This window comes from Schistocerca serialis, chromosome 4 (genome assembly GCF_023864345.2).
Source record: "Schistocerca serialis cubense isolate TAMUIC-IGC-003099 chromosome 4, iqSchSeri2.2, whole genome shotgun sequence".
NCBI classification, from domain to species: domain Eukaryota; kingdom Metazoa; phylum Arthropoda; class Insecta; order Orthoptera; family Acrididae; genus Schistocerca; species Schistocerca serialis.
Genome location: NC_064641.1, coordinates 38,161,295 through 38,178,914, shown reverse-complemented (window position 1 = coordinate 38,178,914; position 17,620 = coordinate 38,161,295). Strand labels below are relative to the sequence as shown.

Here is a 17,620-nt window from a genome sequence, read left to right as displayed (position 1 = left end):
TATTGTGCCATTGTTCACAGGCATCCCTAACTGCTTATCCACATCACCCATGTACCCAGTTTCCTGGCAGATTAAAACTGTATGCCGGACCATCACATTAATCCGGACATTCACCGTCCACAGATATGCTCCAGATTCAAATCCTGGTGCTACACAAAGTTTTAATCTGCCAAGAAGTCCCAAATCAGTGCACATTGTGCTGCAAAGTGAAAGATTCATTCTGGCAATTCACCTACATACGTCACTCACTAAATGTATTGTCTTCAATTTCCTAAAAGCAATGGAAAAAGTAAAGGTAATCACTCACAGTTTAGCAGAGGCATTGAGTGCTCAACAGTCACATTAACAAGATTGAGATCTTTTTTATGTTCCTGTTGACAGCTTGTTATCAAAAGTGCAAGATGAGGTGTAACTTTTACTGCTTCTGTTGTTTATATTCCATGCCAAATTTACCATTGTCCTTTTCCTAAAAAGAATGCTGTTAAATTATATGATTTTTAATGTACTGTCTTTATCAGTTCATATCTTACATTAATCTACATTCATAATGAATCAGCAAATTAGATCAGCGCAGCTGCTTTTTGAACAGCCCTCGTAAATAATACCAAATATGTAAAAATAAAGAAATGAAAAAATAAATACAAAAGTTATACTGAATGGCATTATTAACAGTGATAACAGTATAGCCGTCTCATGTAACACACTTGGAAAAATATTCATCTACGTCTAAACTGTGCAATGTGATGAAAAGTATTTCCAGTGCCACCATCATTTCCCCTCGTCCCCGTTGTGTCCATAAATGGTACTGGGAAGGGCAGCCAGCCAACAGTAAACCTCTGTATGATCTCTATATTTTTGTGACTTTTGAATTCTAATCATTTTGAGAGACGTGGGAGGAAATATGTTTCCAGACTTCTTGGAACGTACACTCTCAGAATTTTTGTGGGTAACCTCTCCATGATCCTAGTGTCTTCCACTGGAGTTTAAATATGACAAACTGCCTATTGGCTTATTCTCGGGTTCTTTTGCCAATGTTTGATGATTTTTCTGATGTTTCACGACCACAAGTGGCTGGCTTGTCAAAGCTTCCCTCTCCATTGCTGGTGGCGGACAGGAGTCGAACTCACAGCGGCAGATTATATGTACCTGTTGCACCAATGTCTGAGGGGCATTTCGCTGGTTATTATCGTAGTGGTGCTCGCCTTGTTACCTGCAACGATTGTTTGCTGCAGCACTGGAATCAGGATCCATTCATCTTGGTTCTTTCCTCTTTCTTGTTAAAGCTGTTACCATGTTTGTGGATATCTGTAGCTTCGCTGAACACATGTGCTCGGTAGCTCTTCTCCACAGCAAGAACTTCCATGTCGGCAAATTCTATTATGTGGTTGGTGTCTTACAGTGTGTGCTCCATCATGTCCAATTTCCCCACCCATCCCAACCTGCATTACTGTCTATGTTTGATGATAGATCATACAATCATTTCAACATGTAGGAAAGTCTTAAGTTCAGGGTATGTGGTATATTCCCGACATTGTTAGTGAGCCCTCTTTGCCCTTTGCTGATCTGAGATACTCTTTGATCATTTTGATCAATTTTTAAATAGTCTTTACGCCATGTGGTAATCCGTGCAATCAACATGGTAAGGCTTTTTTTATGTGCAGATCAGTGTGCAATTTGGAGGGAGGGCTGAGGGGGGGTGATTTCCATCCCCCCCTCCCCCTTTCTGATTTGAAATTACCTATCCGATCCAAGGATGTTTATTTTCCACTCGTACATAAAACCCCCAACATTTAATTTAAATTTGTGGACCCGTAGACAGAAAATATTGACACATTATTACTGTTAACATGTTTGCTCATTAATTTTGGAAAAAGCCTAATGTCCTTAAGCACCTCAAATCATTTCAAACTGAATTGTCATTTTCATGCTGTCATTGTTGATTTCATGTAAGGTCCACCATTCATTACGTGCGTGCTTGCAAGACAAGTAGTGTGGCAGCCATACCACAGAGGTGCCTGAGCAGCAGAGCTGAAATTCACCCACGGGTCCCAGCACAAGGCGGGCAACCGCGGTACCTGCAGCCACATTTAAATTAGACCAGATTTTGGCAACAGTGCAGCATGGACGAATTTGTACTGGACAGAAGCACAAAGCAGTCCAAACTGAGCAAGAATACACAGCAGATGGGATTCAGCAGTCTGGCCTTGCTAGTCGTGGACCACATGGGTCAAGCTTAACACAGCTTCCCCAGTATCACGAATGTGAAATTAATTGGTGCTGTTCGGTTGTTCTCTCGCATCCACAAAAGATACGGCGATCTCCGCAAGTTCCCGCTTCAGTAGCATTGTTAGTGAGCTGAGTGCGTGCAGGCCTGTGAGAACTATGGAATTTCAACCTGTAAGAACTATGGAATTTCAGCATGGCTTTCTAGCAAAGCAAAATTTCACCATACCTTAAGAACAGTGCATTACTAGGTACATGTGCAAACACATACTAACAGTGGTGCTAAAGGAGATAAAACAGACGGTGGATTTGAGAAACAAAATGATGATGATGATGCCAACAGGAAGAAATAGTGAATCTTTGGGGACTGAAAACTGTGAGAATTGCGAAGGTAGGGATGGGAGTAACAGTAGGCTTGAAATTGTAATAGGTAATTGTGTAGCATTATCGCATTTTCAAAACTAACAAAAGATTAAGCTGTGTAGCTATCTGTAAATGACTAAAACTTTGCAATATTCACAGTGTGTTCTGAAGTTTGTGAACTTATGGTGGAAAGCATGGAATGTGTGCATATAGAAAATGCATTTTTAGTTGGTGTTTCTGCTGATAATACAAAAGAACTAAATGATAAAATTTGTGATCATGCAAAGTGCAAATGAGGATAATTGTAAAAGAGTTGGAGGAAAAGCACACATTCAAAGAAGTATTAATTAAAGAATCTTCTTGCGATGAATGTAATAAATTTAAGATATTTAGGAAGAACTGTTTCCAGTCTTTGCTAGACAATATAAAAAAACTGCTTTGAAGACTTGTATTTCTTTTCATTTGCAGCCATTTTAAATTCAGAAGCATAGCCGTGAGACGGATATGAACTTGTGTTTTATGGTGACATGTCAATTCCTCACTTATGTAAGAAGGTAGATTTTAAATTAAGTGAAAGCACATGTGCTTCACTAGTCAAAAGATTTTCGAAAGATTTTATAAAGAAAATCCTCAATACACGCCAACTTCTGTGAAAAGAACTTGTGAAAGCAATTGAAATTATATCTACATTTACCACTGAATGTGAACGTGGATTTAGTGCCATGAATCTAACACTGACTGATCAGAGAAATCAGTTACAAATTCTGACATTTTCAAGTCTATTTTTCATTTCAATAAATGAACTTCAACTGCACTGCTTGTATGCAGAAAAATTTGGAACAAGATGGATCGTCTCAGCATCACAGCGCCTTTGACACGCCAACTGCCAAACCCTCGAATCTTCAGGACCAGTCTCATTCTGTGTTTTAACTTTGCAAACAATATCTGTATAAAATAAAAAACTTATGAATGCTACCTAAACTTCACATAATCACTAAGACTACCCCTTACGTGCTTTGCAGTTTCAGAAATAACCACTGAAATGCTTTATTTTGAGACGCGAAACAAATAGCTCAGACTAGTATATGAATTGCCAGATGCAGGTAATGGAATGTTATTGCCACTTGCATCTCTACAGAAATTGCATTTCGTGTAACAGTATCTTCCGTAGAGATACATGTTTCTGTTTCATAACCAAAAATTCAAAATCTTGCTGTGACGTTCATGTGGAATTTTCAAACAAAACATTGCCATCATTTTGCATATCTCGCGGTAAAGTACCTCTGTTATTTAGATACTTTTTTAGCCATAGTTGCCTTTGTGAGTTCTTTCTTTATTGTCTTTTTTATCACAATAAACACAGTGCAAACTGCACTACTTTACGCTGAAATGGCTGAATGGATTTGGATGAAATTTGGAGTGGAGATGAGTATGCCCTAAATTAGCACCTAGGCTCTATATGTTTAATATAAATAGTTTATCACAGTACACATACATGTAAAATACAACATGAAAACATTGACACACACACACACACACACACACACACACACACACACAGAGAGAGAGAGAGAGAGAGAGAGAGAGAGAGAGAGAGAGAGAGAGAGAGAGAGAGGGGGGGGGGGGGGGGGGGGGGGGGAAGAGTTGGATGAGGACAAAGGCATAAGCTACACATTTTAAATTGTATATAATACAGAGAGTCTCGAGAGAATTTTTGAAGTGGCATATACATGTGGATAGTAAGTCTTAGCATTAACATTTATTCATAAATAAGTTTTTAATTATGGGTAACAGTGTGGGACAAATCTAGTAATTGACTATACTAACACACGAGGACATTCTCTTCCCTCCCCCACTTCCCCCCCAAAATTGCCCATTGTTGCAGATTCCTCTGTTTATCTGCTGAGAGAGAACACACATTGATTAACCAATTCATGTTTCAAATAATACAATAATGTACATCTGCCAGACATTCCATCTAAAAAAAACAAAATCACCTGCATCTCCCTCCACGCAGTTGGATCCTTTCACTTTTCCAGTGACCTACCAAGTATAAACTACTTTTAGAAGGGGAGTAAGTTCTTTTAATAATCTACATAAAATGGTCCAAGTACATCAGCCAATCCATTTGCATTTCCTCAACTGAAAAATTTTAGTTGCTTTTCTGATCCACGATGTCGAACTTTAATGTTTCATTTCAGTGTCCATGCGGTGACTGAAAGAATGAACCATATTATGATCTACAGTGAAATAGTTTCGGAAGACATAATTCAAAATTTTGTGCCAGTGACCAATGTGTGCTGCAGATTACCAACAAAATGCGGGAGTGCCACAATAACTGCTTATTATCAGTAAAAGTCAGATTCACTAACCATAAATACAGACAGATATGTCATTTTTCAATGTTGCCTGGGTTGTGCATACACAGTAAACTCCACAAGTCATACTGAGTGGCAGAACAGAAGGTGCCGAGGATGATTGATGGTGCTTAAGGATGAAGGGCTTGAAGGACATAGAGCATCAGTAGGTGTTGGAGGCAATGGCTTGATGACAGTAACTATTGGTGGGATGATGATGCTTCTGGGACATGGGGCGTTGGCAGATGTTGGGTGATGGTGGATGTCGGGGATGTAGCTAGATGGCAATGCTTCTGGAACTTCAGGCCTCGGTGGATGGAGGTGGTGATGGCTTGACAATGGCAGCCACTGGTGGGACGACACGCAGCAAGACGTGGCACCTGGGAGCAGCGGACTGTGGTCCTGCATTGCATATTGCTGGCAACAGGTGCTCACAGCAAGGGTGATGACTCCGATCGCTGGGTTGCTGGTGTGACCAACGTGACACCCAGACGGTGTACTGGCCACAGCATGGTGGCCTAAATACTCTCCAGCGGAGGGATATCGGAGTGGCATTGGGTGGGCATGAGACGTGGCGTAACAAAGTAGTGTCCAGATTGCAGCACTCTACCATGATAGTAATGCTGCCTATCAGTGAGGCTGATAGTGCTGGACGCCATGGAGGAGGTGTTGAAACTATGACATAAATGGCCTGAGCTGTGCAAGGCTAGGCTTGTAAACAGATTGGTGAGTTATGTTGATGTGAACTGTTAATCACATCCTCCCGGAGAGCTGGCAACCTACAACACCTGCCTGGAAGACAGTATAGTTCTTGGCTGATATAATACGTACTTTGAACTTCTCTGCTATCTTCTGTTTCAGCATCAGTATGATCACTGAGCAGCAGAGTAGATTATTTTGATTGATGTACTGACTTTATGAAGACATAACTACATAGGATTTTTCATCAGATTGGTTGGCAAAATGTTCTTCTTTTGAATTCATTGACCGTTTCTTGCATTGCTCTCCTTATGCTCCATTCAGTTTTTGATTGTTAATAAGGCTTTGAATTCACTTAAATCTGTGATGAAACTGTCTATGCTTTTTTAGTGCTTTCTAATATGTTTGTTTGAACCACTACTTTAGTATTGTGCAAAAAATCATTACTTTTTCCAAATAAATGGAAAAACTTTCCTACATATGGAATAGGTAACCAATATTATATTTAGGTACAAATATAGTAACAAAATAGGTGAGAGCCAAGGGAGATGTGACTTTTGCTGGCAGTATATACAGATGAACTTTGGATGACTAGACGTTACATGAAATGTTCCAGGTTCAATTCTTATTTCATATTGTGATTAGTGTGGACTAAGTTATGCCAAACAATTAATGCCCATTGTCAAAGGAATACTTAAGTTTGTTTCTTGGTATAAAAATGTTTCTTAAAATGGAATTTTATGAGCCCATTCAATAGATTGGAACCAAAAATAGTTGAATGTGATATTTATCAGTTTGTCTTAACAATGATAGCAAAACATGGTGGTAGCAGACAGAAAGCACAGTGCAGGCCAGCCCTGAAGTCGGAGCAACTAGAACAAAAATGGCATGACGAACAAATCATAACAGATATTATCTGTGCCAGAAGGTAGTGGAACTGGTTTTTTTGTTGATCTCAGGACTTAGTAAAATCCAGTAAATCCTATCATATTAGTGATGTGGCAAAGGAAACTCTAGGACACTCTGCAAAAAACTCGTGGAAGTTATATTGTCCTACCTGTGTTAGCACTGTGGCTGTATGGCTTGCTCGTGATCTGTCTGTAATGCAGTTGATAACAACAAAACATGCCAAAAGCTGGGTAAATAGTTATTTGCCATGTCTTTCTTGCAACTAGAAGCTAGACCAGGACTCAAACTTGGAACCTTTGCCTTTCTCAGGCAAGTGCTCTACTGACAGATATCCAAGAACAATTTAAGATCCACCCTCACAGCTAAACTTCCACCAATACCTCTCTCCCACATTCCAAAACTTCACAGAAGTTGTCCTGCATACCTTGCAGGACTAGTACTTCTGGAAGAAAGAGTATCACAAGACATGGCTTAGCTGCAGTCTGGTGAATGTTTTCCAGAATTAATTTTCATTCTGCAGTGTAGTGTGTGCTGATTTGAAACTTCCTGTCATATTGCCTTCCTTGTCATATTTTGTGTCCCAGGATGTGCCGTGCCATCTTTCCACTATGACTGGGCAGTTGCTCTACTGAGGCACTGCTGGTCTACTGATTGTTATTCTTATTTTGCTACTCCTGTTGAGACATACTGTATTATAGAACTGAATATCCCACTAAACTACTTTGGAACCTTTTGTGGCGGCGTTCGTAGCGACAAGCAATTCGCTGTAGAAACGGCTTACGAAGTCACCGCCACACTTTTAGTAGCAGGCCAACCGGTCCGCTGGAACAGTGAACAGAAAGAGGAAAACCCAAACACTCTGATTAAATAAAAGTCGGTACTTATCTTTGTTAACGAAGATACAGCAACACAGTAGTGAACTCCGTGTCTACAGAAATCTGTCTAGTTCGAGTCGGAGCGGCTAGATCAGCGTCGGCTGACGACAAACAACTACTCTGCTGCGATGAACACACAACTGACTAGCAAGTACACAATTCGGTGGCGAGTATACAACTGAGCGGCGAATACAGAACTGTCCTAGCGCTCGCGACTCCAGCGCTTAAGAAACCAGAAGCCAGCGGTGGCGCGCGCAGACTTGCGGCGATTTCCTGTCTCGCTGGCGCTGCTTATGCGGATGGCGTCCGGACTTTGATGCTGCCAACCTTTTGGCAGCGGGCTCGGGTGGCATTACTGGCTAGGATATAACAGAACCAACCTGTTGAATGACCATATAAAGTTTCTCTTTTAAAAATATTTTGTTTGTGATGAGAAACAAACTGAAATTTTCTTTTGACACTGGGCAGTATTTATTTGGATTACTCAATCTACATATTTCAAAAACATAATTGCAGATATCTACTGAAACACCAGAGAAAATGCAGCTTGTAGCAGTTGTCATGTAAGGAAAAAAATCTGAATATTGAAGCTATTGTTTGTAAAAGTTCTAAAAGTCACTGTTCTTTTCCAAATGAGTTTCATGGTGCTGTACAGAATATTAAAAATTCTTAATGTAGTGTAGATTTCACACATATTGCTACTGCATCAATCTTTTCAATTCAGGGGATTATTTGTGTACATCTAAATGGTTCCTGTTGTGCTGCCACATAAGAAGACAGTCCATGTTTAGTACTGACAAGGGAACCTCCCCATTGCACGTCCCTCAGATTTAGTTATAATTTGGAACAGTGGATAGGCCTTGAAAAACTGAACACAAATCAATCGAGAAAACAGGAAGAAGTTGTGTGGAACTAAGAAAAAATAAGCAAAATATACAAACTGAGTAATCCATGGGCAACATAGTCATCATCAAGGATGATGTGAGCACAGGCGCGCTGTGGTCCCGTGGTTAGCGTGAGCAGCTGTGGAACCAGAGGTCCTTGGTTCAACTCTCCTCTCGAGTGAAAAGTTTACTTACTTTATTTTTGCAAAGTTATGATCTGTCCGTTCGTTCATTGACGTCTCTGTTCACTGTAGTAAGTTTAATGTCTGTGTGTTGTGACCGCACCGCAAAACCGTGCGATTTGTAGACGAAAGGACGTGCCACTCCAATGGGAACCGAAAACATTTGATCGCAAGGTCATAGGTCAACCGATTCCCCCACAGGAAAACAAGTCTGATATATTCTACACGACACTGGTGACGGCATGTGCGTCACATGACAGAAATATGTTGTCGACCCACCTAACTTGTACACTTGGCAAATGGGTAAAAAGATTCTTCTACCTTTCCCGATTTAGGGTTTCTTGTGGATGTGATGATCACTCCCAAAAAAGTGATGAAAGCATAAGAGTTTGTCACATAAACTGCAACAAATGAATGCAACAGTTTCACGGTCGCACAGTTTTCCCTGTGCTCTGTCAAAACATGTTTTTAACGTTTTCAAATTTTTCCGTGTCTAGACCGTTAAATCCTGCATATGTCCAAGCAAATCTGAACATGTCCTGGAATTTTGGAGAGCGAAGTTGATTATGTGTGAGTGCCTGAACTTTGATAATTGTCTGAAAATAAAAAATTAAAATTTCCATTCGAGGGTGACTCAAACCAAGAACCCCTCGTTCCGCAGCTGCTCACGCTAACCACAGGACCACGGCGCTCCTGAGCTTACATTATCCTTGATGTTGCATATCTTGCACATGGACTACTCAGTTTTTATATTTTGCTTATTTTTTTCATAGTTCCACACAACTTCTTCCTGTTTTCTCGATTGATCTGTGTTCAGTTTTTCAAGGCCTATCCACTGTGCCAACTTATAACTAAATCTGAGGGGGGTGCTATGGGGAGGTTCCCTTGTGAGAACAATTTTCTATAGTCTTGTTGGGTCTGAATACTGAATATTTTGTGACTTTTCAGAACTGTCTGCATATTTCAAGTGCCTCAATGACACTGAGTTTCACATCTATGGGTGATTAGTGACTTATCAAGATGGCAGTGTTTTATTTCATTTTTTACATAAAATAAATAGCTCAGTTGTCGCTTCATAACATTTTCAAATGTACGAACTGACTGTGTAGCAAGTTGTGCCAGGCATTTGATTACTGCGGTTTATGAAGAAAATATCATCTTCTGTTAGGACTGTAATTATATAACAGGTGATGATAGCTTTTTATTATCAAATGCAGAACTCCACTAGAGTACAAACTGAAAGATGGTGCACCCTCTTGAAATGATGGAGGTTTGAGCATAGATTCCTTTCCCATTCTTGAAAAGAAAAACACTTAATGAAATGCTTGGTGAGCTGGATGACTTGTATGAAAACAGCATCTCCAATTATTACTCTGTGGCTTAATGGAATAGTGATTTCCAGTGTGGCAAAGTTATTGGATGATGAGGAGAAAAGCATTAATTCATATCCTAATGAGGAACTAGTAACTCAAAAGCAAATACAGTGGTCATTTGCAAGCTTCTAGATGTGATAGAGTTAGTAGTTTCTCATGCCTGAACAAAAATCACACCACAAGAATAACAACATAAAAAGGTTATGGCTTGGCCAGTGTGATGACCTTTTTTGAACATCTGATCACCATGGATGCATGCTGTATTAATTGTTGTGACTGAGTTCTAAGCAGCCGAGCAAGCAACGGGAGCACTCAACATCACTGCTGCCAAAGAAAGGGAAACAAATATAATTTCCGAAAGTCTCTTTAGTGTCCTTTAGAACTGCCATAGTGCATTGTTGGCCGATTATCTCTGTGGGGGTCAATTATTAGAAAATAATGGGTTGCATATTGATACAAAGTGTCAGACCCAAGCAGCACTGGATGTTGTCCAAATAAGTTCACTGCAATTTGTGTCAGCAAGTTATTCACTTCAGGCAGCTACTCTGGACTATGAAATTTTTCCCATCCTCTTTATTCACACACTATGACTTCTACTTTCCTCACATGAGGATCCAGCAGCAGGACATGAATTTTGAATGTTACAAGAAGTGATACATAGTAGTAGTCTGGGATCCATTTCTGTCAGTCCTAGAAATTGTAAAATGTCAAGTTGCACAATGGCTTGGAGTGTGTATTAAACTGTAGTACACCCTGCAGTTGGGTATTAAATTAGTTCAAAGGTCAGAGGAAGTCAAGTGTATACTGTATAACAGTTGGGACATGGGTAACAGGAGCACTACAGTGATCATATCAACTTTTGAGTTCAGTCTTGCCTTTACTAATTGTGGATACCACATTAACAGTTATTAATATCATCTAATGGGAGAGTGCAATAGAGATTATCTTAATTTTTCCTTCTGCTTGTACTTAACAGAAATGCATATAACGTAGAAATGTTTACCTCATTATTCCACTAAATCATTGTGTGCATAATGTTGTGACATTGCAAGCAGTTGACTAATTGTTTCATAAATATAAAAACTGAATAAATTTGTTTAAAAATTACAATATTTTATAATTATTGACATTTGTCTCTGCATTTGATTAGACATAATTCCACTTGCATAACCATTAATGGTGGACAAACAATAATCAAAATAGGAGCAAGAAAGAAGTGAAACAGAAACTTAAAAATCTTGAAATCTTGGAATAGGAATATGGTGGTTGTGATGTATGACAGTTAATGTGGAGATGTGTTAGGAAGTAACAAAAATATATTGAAGTTGATGACTAGACAGCAGTAACCAAAGCATGCTGATTAGCATCAACAACAGGAATTTGCATTAATATTTAAGTATTTTGAATCAATGATGTAAGAGTAAAAAGCAGTAGCAATGTCAGTTTACCACACAGAGTTCTATCTTTAACTAAACAGAAACCAGATATACTAACAGACATAATTCAAATAGCGTGGCGGAGGTCGTTGAATTCATGTTTGTTTTCATTCCTGAGCATGTTGTTTGGTTTGTGTTATATCATAGTATTTATTGTTTTGTATTTTCATTATGCAGGTGGCTTATGCTTTTAATTACTCATTCAAGAACAAGTATATCTATCACTTTTATGCCATTCTGCATGTCCATTTAAGCGTCACTGTGTCAGTTACTTGCTCAGGTAGCTATTGTACATTCTTTCTTCAGCTCATAGACATCACCTTTTCTTAATGAACTGGAGTATATAGTTTAACAGGTCCCACTTAATTTTCTCCTTGTGAAAAATCTTTTTTTCTGACTTGATTTAAGTAGACATACATAATTTCTGAAGTGCCTGTGATGTCAGTTTGATGACTAACATAATTTATTGTATTGTCAGCTACCGTGTATGTGAGCTATTGTATGAACAAAGACATGAATACGACAAGATTCTGCAGTGTTACCTATGGGATCCACTCCGTAAACCGCAGGTGTTTTCATATTTGCGCAATATTCTTTTGTTGTACAATAACACTGCTGAAAGGAGTAAAGTAGAAGCCCAGGTGGTGGATAATATAAAGGTGAGACCTATTTAATTTTCCCTTGAACTATATTTCAGTTTTTTGGACCAGAGTTTCAATGCACAAATTCAACAATATAGCTGTAAACAATATTTTTGAGAAGTTCCAAAAACTGAAGATGAAAATTATGTTTTTAAATTTGTGTGTGGCAGCCCACTACATTTTTCTCTCTGTTGCTTGTTATAAACACTTCCCTATTGCCATAAATATTGTTAATATTAATTTATGGTGTTCATTTTATTGTGATTATGAGAATAGTCTGGCTAGGTAGCAATGTGTCTTTGACTGAGTTAACTACGTGATTGTTCTTAGTGTTTCTCTGTCGTCTGAAATGGAGATACAAGCAATGCTAGTCTATTCTCATTTCTTTAACTTAACTCAGCTACAAAGGCACTGGGATAACCAATTGCAAATTTTCCACCTTTACTTCTCTTTAGTAACTTCTTTTTTTCATCCATCTTCTGACTGGTTTGAAGCAGCCCGCCACAAATTCCTCTTATGTGCCAACCTCTTCATCTCAGAGTAGTACTTGCAACCTATGTCCTCAATTATTTGCTTGATGCATTCCAGTATCTGTCTTCCTCTATAGCTTGTGCCCTCTACAGCTCCCTCTAGTATTGTGGAAGTCATTCCCTAATGTCATAACAGATGTCCTATCATCCTGTCCCTTCTCCTTGTTGTCTTTTCCACATATTCCTTTCCTCTCTGGTTCTGCACAGAACCTCCTCATTCCTTACCTTATCAGTCAACCTAATTTTTAACATCATCTGTACCACCACATCTCAAATACTTCGATTGATTTCTTTCCTTGTTTTCCCATAGTCCATGTTTCACTACCTTATGGTGCTGTGCTCCAAACATTGTTTCTCAGAAACTTCTTCCTCAAATTAAGGTCTATGTTTTATAGTAGTAGACTCCTCTTTGCCAGGAATTCCCTTTATGTCAATGCTAGTTGGCTTTTGATGTACTCCTTGCCCTGCCCGACATTGTTTACTTCGATACTCAGGTAGTAGAATTCCTCAACTTCATCTACTTTGTGACCATCAATCTTGATGTTAAGTTTCTCACTGTTCTCATTTCTGCTACTTCTCATTACTGTAGCCTTTCTTCGATTAACCCTCAATCCATAGTCTGTTCTCATTAGATTGTTCATTCCATTCAGCAGATCACGTTTTTTCCAGGTTGACAGTGTTCTGAATGTCCCTCAGTTTTTCTTTAGTCTTGCTTCTATTATCAGCTGCAACATCAGAATTGCCTCTCTGGTGACTTCACCTTTCCTAAAGCCAAACTGATTGTCATCCAACATGTCTTAAATTTTCTTTTTCTGTTAAGCTGATTGTGTGATAATTCTTGCATTTGTCAGCTCTTGCAGTCTTCGGTATTGTGTGGCTGATTTTTTTCTGGAAGTCACATGGTATGTTGCCAGACTTGTATGTTCTACACACCAATGTCAATAGTCGTTTTGTTGCCACTTCCACCAACAATTTTAGAAATTCTTATGGAATGTTATCTGTTCCTTCTGCCTTATTCTATCTTAAGTCCTTCAAAGCTCTTTTAAATTCTGATTCTGATACTGGATCCCCTGTCTCTTCTAAGTCGTCTCCTGTTTCTTCTTCTATCACATCAGACAAATCTTCCCCCTCATAGAGGCTTTCAGCGTACTCTTTGCACCTATCCCCCCTCTCCATCTTAATGTTACCGCCCTTCCTTTTAGTGTCACCAAAGGATGTTTTGACTTTCCTATATGCTGAGTCAGTCATTCGACAATCATTTCCTTTCCAATTTCTTCACGTTTTTCATGCAACCTCCCCTTGTGATTCTTAAGCAGAGTATTTGCTATTACTAGCTGAAATTTATTACAGAAGTCTATTAGTCTTTGTCCTCTCTCATTCGCTGTCCCAAGCCCATATTCTCCTGTAACCATTTCTTCTACTCCTTCCCCTTCAACTACATTCCAGCCCCATGACTTTTAGATTTTCATCTCCTTTTACATACTGTATTATCCTTTCAACAGCCTCATATACTTTCTTTCTCTCTCCATCTAAAGCTTGCAACATTGGCATATGTACCTGAACTATCGTTGTTGGTGTTGATTTGCTGTCAATTCTATGGACAGCCGTATCACTGAACTGTTCACAGTAATACACAATCTGCCCTACCTTCCTATTCATAGTGAATCCTACTCCCATTATGTCACTTACTGCTGCTGTTGATATTATCCTATACTCATCTGACCAGAAATCCTCATCTTATTTCCAATTCACTTCATTAGCCCCTACTATATCTCCATTGAGCCTGTGCACTTCCCTTTTCAAATTTTCTGGCTTTCTTACCATGTTAAAGCTTCTGACATTCCAGGCCCCGACTTGTAGAATGTTATCACTTCATTAATTTTTTTTTTTTTTTTTTTTTTTCATAGGTGCCTCCCCCTTGACAGTCCTGTCCTGGAGATCCAAATGGGGGACTATTCCAGAATCTTTTTCCAATGGAAATATCATCATGACACTTTTCCATTTACAGGCCACATGACCTGTGGATACACATTATGTGTCTTTAATGCAGTAGTTCCCATTGCCTTCTGCATCCTCAGGCCATTGATCATTTCTGAGTCTTCTGCCTTTAGGGGCAGTTTCCCACTCTAGGATTGAGACAGTGCCCAAACTCTCTGTCCACTCCTCCGCCCTCTTTGACGAGGCTGTTGGCAGAATGAGGGAGACTTTTATGCCGGAAGTCTTCAGCCATCAATGCTAATTATTAATAAAGATTTAAGTTGTGGCTGGTTTCAAACACTGAACTGAGGATGTTTTGATTACTGATCAAAGATGCTACACCTAGACCACAGACAACCTCTAATCAGCACAACATAACTCATAAGAACAAGTGGTGTGACAAGAAGAGAAAATAATGTGCTGCAAATGTCTAAACCTAATGTACATGGCAGAATGGACTCCATGATAGACCAGACCACCATTTCAAACCAGCCTTATGCAGCTTTGTCAATAATGCTGACCTCATGCTTTCACATTTTAGTATTTACACTCAAATATTTTTAAATGCTGAGTGTGGCCAAGTTCAATTGTCAGAAATTTTCATCGTGTTATATTTAGTTAATATTGTCTTTCACTGAAATGAAGATTTGCACAAAGACATCATTCCACCAGGTTGTATTTTTAAATGGTGCTTCATTCAGCACTACTAGTTTCAGGCATGGCCCGGTTTAAAGTGAATGTTTGCATGAACAATACATCCAGTGTAGTGGTATGGCTTTTAGGTTGTAACTTTCTTTTTGTTATGGTATGTTGTTATGTTTTAGATGCATTTGAAAGTGGACCATGCCCAAAACTAGTTCTGCTGAGTAAAGTACAGTTGTAAAATACAGCCCAGTGGGGTGATGTCTTTCCTCACATTTATAGTGGCTATATAGCCCACCCAGAAGGAAACGAACAAAGAAGGTTGTTTTTGCCTGTGTAAAACAGGAAGTTCATTTAAGAAATTTGTTAAACTTACAGAGAGACAGAAAGGCTGGCTCTAAATACCAATAGAAACACTCAAAATCAAAAATAATAATCCTAGCTTTTCAGAAATATATGTTCTGTCTGCAGGGAACAAAGAGGGATTTGTTGGGGAAAGATTGGAATGGAAGGGCAGGTCCCAGAAGTGGATGGCTATGAGAACCAGGATGCTTCACCTTTTTTTCCATGTTTTCATGGCCATGATGGAATTCAGTGATTCTCCAACAGAAAGAGGTTCCTACTCAATGGTCTGAAGATGACCACAGTAGTGGTCGAAACCGGTCACCTTGATAAATAAATCGTGGTTAAGACTGTTTTTAATAGTAAATAAATGGAATTTTTAATCTCGGAAGCAGTTTACACAGTCTTGGTACAAGTTCATGGACAGTATCTTTGTGATCTGGATTCACTGTAAAGAAAGTACTACTACTCCTCCACCAATAGCTTAATACATTTCCCACCTTAAATTCACCCAGATTTCTCCAAGTCTTCAGCATTAGCCCCTTCCTTGGAAGTTGACCTCCATCTTCCAAAGACCTGCAACAAACTTCAATGCACATGAAACCAATCCCCCCCGAGGGGCTCACATCTCTTTCTTGTGAGAACGTGCTTGACCACCGTGACTAACCAACCATGTAGCACCAGTTCCCTTTTCTATTGCAAGCCTATTCTTCTGTTTTTCTCCCTCTGCCTTTCACAAATTGTGCTCGGAAGGTGACCCACTGTGGTGTACATTCCACTTTTTGTGCCTTTCTGTCTTTGCGTCCTTCCTTTCTGGCAGAGGTGCTACACCAAAAACCCAACACAATAGAAATAATTGCTGTTACACAGGTTGTCATGGACTCTGTCTACAGCAGACAAGTGCGCTCTTTGTGACTTTGTAGGCCTTAGCTGTTTGTGTGAGGATGCCTCTGGATTTTACCGTTTGTAATGTGTATCTCTCTCCTGATTGTGAAGTGTTTCAGACCGTATTGTCAGCTGTGATTTCTGAGCTCCTCCCGCCTTTCCTCTTTTTGGATGACTTCAATGCCAGCAACCATCTGCAACATGGGACTGCAGCCGTTGGCCGTGGTACAGCTATTGAACCATTGCTCACAGAGCTTGGTCTGTCTCTTGAACGCTAGTGCCCACACACCCATCATTGTGGCATATGGATCTTATTTGGCCTTTAATCGTCCCATTTGCAACCCTAATCTTCTCCCTTCCAGCCATTGGTGAGTCCGTGACAACTTGTGTGCCAGCAGCTATTTTCTGATTGTCCTGTCCCTCAATCAGCATCACTTACCTGCGTGTCCATGCAGATGAGCTCTCAACAGTGTTGACTGGGATGCTTTTGCCTCTGCCATCACCCTTAGCATCCCACCATGTGGAGATATCGATGGGGTTGGCCAGAGTATAGCCATTCGATCAGCTGCAGACTTAATCATCTCCTACACCTCGGCATACCTCCATCGGAAGACAATGTGGATAACGGTGGACTTAAGAAATCACCATGGCCATTAGAGATCACAGAGAGGCTCTCCTACATCATAAGCAACATCCATCGATGGAGAACCTCACTGCCTTAAATGGCATGCATGGGTCCACTGCCTAACAAAACAACAGAAAGAAGGATGCTGGGAACAGAGTGTTACTACAACTGGACCACGTTCCCCTCCTTCACAGGTTTTGACAAAGGGTCAGTACTTCTGTGGACAACAGTCCTCCCACATGTGTATCAGGTGTCTCTCTGAATGGTATTGTATACACTGACCCACATGCTATCATCAAACACATTGCTCAAGCCTCCGTGTCTGAGAAATATCAGCCTGCATTTTGTGTCCTCAAATGGTGGATGGAGCGAATTCACTTTCCTGTCACTACATATAATATAGAGCCATATAATGCCCTTTCAGTGAGTGGGAATTCCTTAGTGCCTTAGTCCTGTGCACTGACATGGCTCGAGGGCCAGATTACATCCACAGCCAAATGCACTAACACCAATTGGTGGATTGCCAACATCCATCCTTGCCATTTCTAACCATGTCTGGAGCAAGGGTGAATTCCTATCTCATGACCATTCTGGTCCTGAAACTGGATAAACACCTCCTTGTGATGGACAGTGATCACCCAATTAGTCTAACTATTGTTCTCTGCAAGTTGCTCGAA

General features: G+C 39.8%; 1 protein-coding gene across 1 annotated transcript in view; it reads left to right on the top strand.

The window, feature by feature from the left end:
• The window catches only part of LOC126473829 (vacuolar protein sorting-associated protein 8 homolog), a 201,659-nt gene that overhangs the window by 129,943 nt on the left and 54,096 nt on the right, over positions 1-17,620 (top strand). The window contains exon 16 of the mRNA XM_050101150.1: positions 11,780-11,960. Coding sequence (XP_049957107.1) covers positions 11,780-11,960 — 181 coding nt within the window. The remainder of the gene's footprint in view (positions 1-11,779; positions 11,961-17,620) is intronic.